This window comes from Manis pentadactyla, chromosome 13, assembly GCF_030020395.1.
Source record: "Manis pentadactyla isolate mManPen7 chromosome 13, mManPen7.hap1, whole genome shotgun sequence".
Classification (NCBI taxonomy): domain Eukaryota; kingdom Metazoa; phylum Chordata; class Mammalia; order Pholidota; family Manidae; genus Manis; species Manis pentadactyla.
Window position 1 is genome coordinate 99,180,439 of NC_080031.1, and position 8,182 is coordinate 99,188,620.

At 46.8% G+C, this 8,182-nt stretch overlaps 1 protein-coding gene across 1 annotated transcript; it reads left to right on the forward strand.

Moving 5' to 3' along the window:
* The first annotated feature begins 77 nt into the window (after window positions 1–77).
* Window positions 78–8,175, forward strand: KIF20A (kinesin family member 20A). The gene is made up of 19 exons (XM_036897360.2): window positions 78–496; window positions 745–930; window positions 2,091–2,180; window positions 2,281–2,400; window positions 2,990–3,128; window positions 3,242–3,429; window positions 3,515–3,644; window positions 3,827–4,021; window positions 4,135–4,246; window positions 4,347–4,415; window positions 4,620–4,763; window positions 4,846–5,011; window positions 5,123–5,287; window positions 5,414–5,553; window positions 5,688–5,790; window positions 6,103–6,301; window positions 6,528–6,619; window positions 6,847–6,984; window positions 7,625–8,175. Exons 2-19 carry the CDS (start codon window positions 766–768, stop codon window positions 7,943–7,945), a joined length of 2,676 nt encoding a protein of 891 aa, XP_036753255.2. The 5' UTR covers window positions 78–496; window positions 745–765; the 3' UTR covers window positions 7,946–8,175.
* Window positions 8,176–8,182: the final 7 nt, after the last annotated feature.

Genomic DNA, 8,182 nt, shown 5'->3' on the forward strand with positions numbered 1-8,182 from the left:
GTTAGGCAGGAATGATTCCAGGCGACCCAACTCCAAATTCGGACAGTTGGTAACCCGGACCCAAATTTGAGTGGAAAGGTCAAGCCGGAGCCAACAGTGTCTCAGTCTCTTCCGGCTCCTTTCCTTGCGCTGATTGGTTCCTGCAGGTTTCGCTATGTGATTGGCCTAACGAACATAGCGCGTAATTTAAAACATTGTATCAGTAACAAAGGTGCGCCTTGTGGGCGGAGTCGTGCTCTCAGGAGGCGACGAAGTCGTTTCTGCGGCGGGGTGTAACTGAACCGGTACCGGAGGGGAAGTGTCGCGTCTTCGGGTGAGCGTACAGCTGGCTGAGCCCAGCTGGGCTACCCTCGCTGAACAGGCTTCAGAAAGCAGGGCTGCCGCCTTCTCTTTTTTTAATACCTCTGTTCTGTGTGCCTGGGGGCGAGGTTAGAGAAGGAGCCTACGGCTACGGTTTCTCACCTGCAGCATTACTGACACCACTTCCGCTACACCGGTGAGTCTGACGCCCTACTTGGAGCGTGGCTTGCTTTTGGAGCCGTATATCTGTTCACACCCGTTTGCTGTCGGAAATCCAGCCTCCGACTGTATTAAATGGTTAACTCCTCTCATCCCCTTTGCTGGACGTTGAAGGGGAAGGGAGTAGGAATTTAGGCCGCAAGACCAAGATGTCCTGGACAACGGAATTCTTACCTAGAATTTGCAGCTTCTTCAGATTCCCTACCCACTCTTGTTTCTTTTTAGATAAAAGCTGCCGTTGCTGTCATGTCGCAAGGGATCCTTTCTCCACCAGCCGGCTTGCTGTCGGATGAGGAGGTCGCAGTCTCTCCCATGTTTGAGTCCACAGCTGCAGATCTGGGGTCTGTAGTACGCAAGGATCTGCTGTCAGACTGCTCTGTCATCTCTACCTCCCTGGAGGACAAACAGCAGGTAAGAGTTGGAGGGTGGCTTGGGGGCAGTGATATCCTGTTTACTAGTTGTCCATACACAGAAGCATGAGGTCAAAAACCAGCAATCCTGAGGGTCTGAAATTAATTCAAAATTGAGAGCATGACAAATAAAAACTGGAGAGTTATGTGTCCATAAGATGAACAATGTAAAGCATTGCATTAACAAAACACCCTGAAGTGCATACTTTTGTTACTATTCTGAGGGAAAGCTACTAGTTCTGTATCCTTCACCATGAGACTCATACATATTGAATAATTCGCACTTGGTCATACTGCCAATAAGCAGGTGGAGTGTACACTCTGGTGTTAATATCAACCATAGCTTTCATTTATGGAGTTTTTCTTTCTGCTAAGCTAGGGTTTCTCACCTGCAGCATTACTGACACTCAGGGCCAGATAATTCTTCATTATGGTGGCTGTCCTGTGCATGGTAAGCTGTTCAGCAGCATTCCTGGCCTCCACACACTAGATGTCAACAGCTCCTTCCCACTTGTGACAACCAGGAAACCTCCTTACATTGTTAAATGTCCCTTGGGAGGGAAATGGCCCTGGTTGAGAACAACTCTACTCAGAAGTGTCCTCGTTTATAGTTTCATGAAAGCAGGAGCCTTGGTAATGCCCCACTGCACTACCAGAGCCTCTTTGCATTCCTGGACCACAGCAGGAAGATCTCTGAATATATGTTGAATGAATGAGGTGGGTGCTATTATTAACCCCCCCCTTCTGCAGATGAGGAAACAGAGGCAAAGAATTTAAAGAATTTGCTCAAGGTCTCATAGTTACTAAATGATGGAATCGGGGCTCAAATTCAGGCGTACCAGCCTCCAAGGTGCTTAACTACACTGGGCATTGCCATAATATCACAGGCTGATTTGCGTACCAGTCAGCCATTTCTGATTTAAATAATCAGTGAGGTAAGTCAGGTTTTCAGGATACTGAAGAGAGGGAAGGGTGATAATGTAGTGAAAAGGTCATGTGGGTTGGAATGATTTCAGAACCAAAGAGTGGCCACACAGAGACATTGGAGGTGCAGTGTTGGTAGTGATAGCATGACTCCCTGGAACTGTGTGCTGTGCGCCCTTCTGCTCAGAAGTAACTGCTGAGACTAATCTGTGGTTCTGGCCTGGAATTCTGACACAGGTTCCATCTGAGGATAGTACAGAGAAGGTCAAAGTATACCTGAGAGTCAGGCCCTTGTTACCTTCAGAGTTGGAACGACAGGAGGATCAGGTATGTTTCTGAGGAGGGAGGATTCAAGGTGGAACGATGCAGTACAGCAGAGGTTCCTAGTTCCTTTCTGTAACAGACAACTATGTTTCCCCCTTCTCAGGGTTGTGTCCACATAGAGAATGTGGAGACCCTTGTTCTACAGGCACCCAAGGATTCCTTTGCCCAGAAAAGCAATGAGCGGGGAATTGGACAAGCCACCCACAGATTCACCTTTTCCCAGGTATGGAGGTTCTGGTCTGTGAACAAGGAACCAATATGTAGGGGCAACTTTATTCCTTCTTTAGAGGGAAAGCTTTTTACTTAACTATGAATTCCTTATATATGCATGTCTACATTTGTGGGCCCCCTTGTCGTGTTATAGTCAGTGTGTCAAGTACTTTGTATGCATTAATGCCCAACAACTTTATTATTATGATTATTGTCCTTATCTTCATGACAAGGATACTGTGGCTCAATGAAGGCAGTGCTGCCGAAGCCATGTAGCTAGTCATTGGCAGAGTTAGGACTTGAATCTCGATCCAGCCATCTCCAAAGCCCTCAGCTGTGACCGTTATGTTGTCCCACTGTGTGTGCAGAATCAGACTTAGCGGACAGCTTTCCGTAAGTATTTGTTGATTTGGGTAAAAGATGGACTGGCAAAGAGTGGTTGAGTCCTCAGTGTTTAGGGAGCAGCTGGCAGCGCTGCAGGAAGAAGCTGGCTGAGTAGTCTCCAGAGCCAACTGCCCAGGAAGGGATGCATCTGCTGGCTCTGCACAGGAGGCAAGTGGGAAATGAATGATGAGCCTCTGAGAAACCAGATCTGTCTCTAGATCTTTGGGCCAGAAGTGGGACAAGCATCCTTCTTCAATCTGACCGTGAAGGAGATGGTAAAGGACGTACTCAAAGGGCAGAACTGGCTCATCTACACATATGGAGTTACCAACTCAGGAAAAACCCACACAATTCAGGGTGAGTCATATGCCTCATAGGATTGCTGACTGGCCTGTAATGTCTTTGCCTTTTGATGCTCTGAGTTGAGGAATAGTACTTGTCTCAGGTGCCCGTCTTTCTCACGTTTCCAGGTACTATCAAGGATGGAGGGATCCTACCCCGGTCCCTGGCTCTGATCTTCAATAGCCTCCAAGGCCAACTTCATCCAACACCTGATCTGAAGCCCTTGCTATCTAACGAGGTGATGTGGCTAGACAACAAGCAGATCCGGCAGGAGGAAATGAAAAAACTGGCCCTGCTAAATGGAGGCCTCCAAGAGGTGAAGTATTGGTGCTCACAGAGATGGGGACAAGAGGACAAATCTTGGGAAAATTTTGTGCTTATATTTTCTTGGGCCCCTCCAGGAGGAGCTGTCCACTTCCTTGAAGAGGAGTGTCTACATTGAAAGTCGGATGGGTACAAGCACCAGCTTTGACAGTGGCATTGCTGGACTCTCATCTACCAGTCAGTTTACCAGCAGTAGCCAGCTGGATGGTATGTACCATGACGAGGCTCTGTGCCAAGTAACAGTAGGAACCCACCCCCTATTCCCAACAGCTGCCAGGTGGTACAGACCCGAGGCTGCAACCTGAGCTCTGCCTTCTGAGACCCCTGCAGGCTGAAGGGGAGATGGACTACTCTAGGACTGATACCCCGTACATTGGCTTCTTCCCCAGAAACGAGGCACCAGTGGGCACAGCCGGATACTGCCCCTGTAAGTGTCCCTGCAGACATTCGCTTCTCTATCTGGATCTCCTTCTTTGAAATCTACAATGAATTGCTTTACGACCTGTTAGAACCACCTAGCCAGCAGCGCAAGCGGCAGACCCTGCGGCTGTGTGAGGACCAGAATGGCAATCCCTATGTGAAAGGTATGGAAAAGGGGGGAGACTGGCTGGCATGAACCGTGGAGGGCACTTGGGGAAAGACTAGGAAAGAGTTAGGTCCTCCTATCTTATGTATGCCCTTCTCTCCTTGGCCTCAGATCTCAATTGGATTCATGTTCAAGATGCTGAGGAGGCCTGGAAACTTCTGAAAATGGGTCGTAAAAACCAGAGCTTTGCCAGCACCCACCTGAATCAGAACTCTAGCCGCAGGTGAGTGGGTTGTGAGAGTCAACTTTTCCCTGTGTTCCTGGAAACATTAGTTCTCCACCTGGTTGTGAAAGAGGTACAGTGACATTTTCTTAACTTCCAGCCACAGCATCTTCTCAATTCGGATCCTGCACCTTCAGGGGGAAGGAGATATAGTCCCCAAGATCAGCGAGTAAGTTCTTCCATTTAGAAATGTGGGCTTCGTGGCCATAAATTGAAAAGGAGGTCCTCAGAGGATTTACTTCTGTTAGATTCTTGCTCTCCTTCCTTGGGTACAGAGATTCATGGTGGGTCTTCCCCTCCCCAGAACTAAATGACAGGCTGGAAAACTCTTAACATGTGGGGTCCTTATGTCAGATCCTGTCCATCATTAAAGGTTGTCACTGTGTGATCTGGCTGGCTCAGAGCGCTGCAAAGATCAGAAGAGTGGAGAACGGCTGAAGGAAGCAGGAAACATTAACACTTCTCTGCACACCCTAGGCCGCTGTATTGCTGCTCTGCGCCAAAACCAGCAGAATCGGTGAGCTCTTGTAAGCCATAGGCCAGTATGGCCTGGAGCTCTGGAATTCTGCTCACAGCTCTGTTCTCTGGTTCTCTGCCAGATCAAAGCAGAACCTGGTTCCCTTCCGTGACAGCAAGTTGACTCGCGTTTTCCAAGGCTTCTTCACAGGCCGAGGCCGTTCCTGCATGATTGTTAATGTGAACCCCTGTGCCTCTGCCTATGATGAGACCCTGCATGTGGCCAAGTTCTCAGCCATTGCCAGCCAGGTGAGAAACTGTAGTTGTGATGGTTGTGCTCACTTTGGGCTGGTACTTTTATTTAAGGAAGCTACTAGAAACTAGTTATAGATTCAATTAAGATTTTTTTCCCCACACTAGCTTGTGCATGCTCCACCTGTGCAACTGGGATTCCCATTGTTGCATTCACTCATCAAGGAACACAGTCTCCAGGCATCTCCCAGCTTAGAAACAGGGGCTAAGACAGACCCAGGCCTTGATGATGACATTGAAAATGAAGCTGACATCTCCATGTATGGCAAGGAGGTGAGAATGCAAGAAAACTGGTGCAGCAGTTCAATGGCTATACATTGTCCATGCTACCTTCTAGGTGAACCTGTGCCTTTTGAGGTCATGGACATCTGGTAACTTCTGACCCATTGCCCTTCCTAGGAGCTACTACAGGTGGTGGAAGCCATGAAAGAACTGCTTTTGAAAGAACGACAGGAAAAGTTGCAGCTGGAGATGCAGCTCCGTGATGAAATTTGCAATGAGATGGTGGAGCAGATGCAACAACGGGAACAGTGGTGCAGGTACCAACTATATGACGCCTTTTGGTCTGTCACCTGAACCAGAGGCTGGAAATAGGAGATGAGAATGGAGTTGTGGCTCAAGATCTGTCCTTCACCATCTTCATTCACTTCTCTTTTCTCGTCTTTCTTGACAGTGAACATTTGGACACTCAAAAGGAGCTACTGGAGGAAATGTATGAAGAGAAACTAAAAATCCTTAAGGAGTCGCTGACAAGTTTTTACCAAGAAGAGCTTCGGGTGAGTTGCCCCAAACCAGCCCCAAGTAGCTACTCAGATTCTCATCACTGGCTTGCCTGAGGTAAACATTTTATAAACTCTGGTAGGGCAGCAATAAGTAACTCACTTTCCTCCGGTCTCCTTAGTGCTTTGTAAGTGTCAGACTACTTTTGGTGAATTTTAAGGTTTTGGTTAGCCAGGAAATGGTGTAAATGCTAACAAACAGTCTTCTGAGGTGTAAGTACCAGGAAGGTTTTGTTCATTGTTCAGTCATCTGTTCCTGCAGGATTTGTCTGACTTGGAACAGAATTGTACTCTCTGCTTCCCTCTCAGGAGCGGGATGAGAAGATTGAAGAGCTAGAAGCTCTTCTGCAGGACGCCAGACAGCAGCCAATGGCCCATCAACAGTCAGGGTCTGAACTGTCCCTACGGCAGTCACAAAGGTTGGCAGCTTCTGCCTCCACCCAGCAGCTCCAGGACGTTAAGGCTAAATTGGAACAGTGCAGAGCGGAGCTGAACTCCACCACTGAAGGTGAGCAAGGAAAGGTGGCAGGAAATACAACAGTGGTTCAGGGAAGAGAGATTCTTCACACGGGGGCCTTCTGACACCAACTCAGCATTTCATCAGCCCTGAGCTACATCTCCCTGACAGTTCACTCTAGGATGCATGTGGCCTCGGGTTTTGTATTAGCTGCAAGTTACTGTTAAAGAGGTAAGTCCAAGGCTAGGAAGCCTACATGCTTATTTCCTTTCCTCAGAGCTGCAGAAGTATCAGAAAATGTTAGAACCGCCACCCTCAGCCAAACCCTTCACCACTGATGTGGACAAGAAGTTAGAGGAGGGCCAGAAGGTAAATTAGCTTTCTCTGTTACCGGAGTTCTTACCTACGGCAATTTACAACACTGTATCCCTGGATCGTGTTGAGGACAAGATGTTTTCTCTGCATTCCTGGGCAATGGCTATTTCATTCAGCTGGCTTGCCTTTCTAATTTTACTTCTCTTCAAATAGCCATCCGATTCCAGATCATTATCTTGTTGATCTTGGGCCACAATTTGGTTCCTACTCCTCCTTTTCAGAATATAAGGCTGCTGCGGACAGAGCTTCAGAAACTTGGTGAGTCTCTCCAGTCGGCAGAAAGAGCCTGTTGCCACAGCACTGGGGCAGGCAAGCTTCGGCAAGCCTTGACGACTTGTGATGACATCTTAATCAGACAGGTTAGGACAGCCTATATGTCCTCTTCTCTCCCATCAGCCCACTCGAGTATATGTGAGAAGGGGAATGGGGAGCTGAAGAGAAAGGTAAAGATTTTTAGGCTAATCTTATAGTGAAGGAAGTTTCTCTTCCTTTCAAAATAAAAATAACTAACCATTCACTGTGCAAAGTAATTTATAGGCATCTTCTTTGTTACAACAACCCTGGGGAGATAAATACTATCACATTTCATCCAAGATGCTTGGACTGTAAGAAACCATTACTTTATGAACCACTAAGACAAAACATGCACAATTAAGCTATGACAATTGTCATCCGTAAATGCATCCTGATTCCAGATATTACGATGTTAAAAAAAAATATTAAACAGAGATCTTAATTTGATACCTAGGCCCTGAGGCTCTTGGAGGTTAAATAAACTTATTCAAGTTCATAACACTAAGTGTTAGAAAACATCTATTTGGTCTGTGTCTTTGGGTCTTCAAGAAAATATCCCCTATGCAATTATAAGCTCTGACCTTAAAGCGTTAATCTTTGTAAAAACAGCTGTTAGCAATTAGTAGTGGACGGCATGTATGATTTTAACCTCTTGTTTAATATACCAGACTTAGTGTGTTCTGTAACTTTATTGATCTTCCTTAGGATCAGACCCTGGCTGAGCTGCAGAATAACATGATGTTAGTAAAACTGGACCTTCGGAAGAAGGCAGCATGCATTGCGGAACAGTATCATACCGTGCTAAAACTCCAAGGCCAGGCTTCTTCTACCAAAAAGCGCCTTGGTGTCAGCCAGGAAAACCAGCAACCAAACCAACAGCCCCCAGGGAAGAAACCTTTTCTTCGAAACTTACTTCCCCGAACGCCCACCTGCCAAAGCTCAGTGGATTGCAGCCCTTATGCCCGGATCCTGCGCTCACGGCGCTCCCCTTTACTCAAATCTGGGCCTTTTGGCAAGAAAAACTGAGTCTGTGGGGAAGAAGAGAGCAGTCATTGCCTGAGGTGGGTCAGCTGCCCAGCTCAAGAAATAGATCTCTTTTAAGCTTTACCATATACCTGGAACTCTAACCAGAATGCAATATTCAGATACTAGCTGTTTTTCCCTTTTGTAATATAATCACCTATGTAATCTCACGTTTTTTTACTTATATGGTTTCTATGCACACAAAAAAGTATTAAATAAAGGTATTATTCACATTTTTAT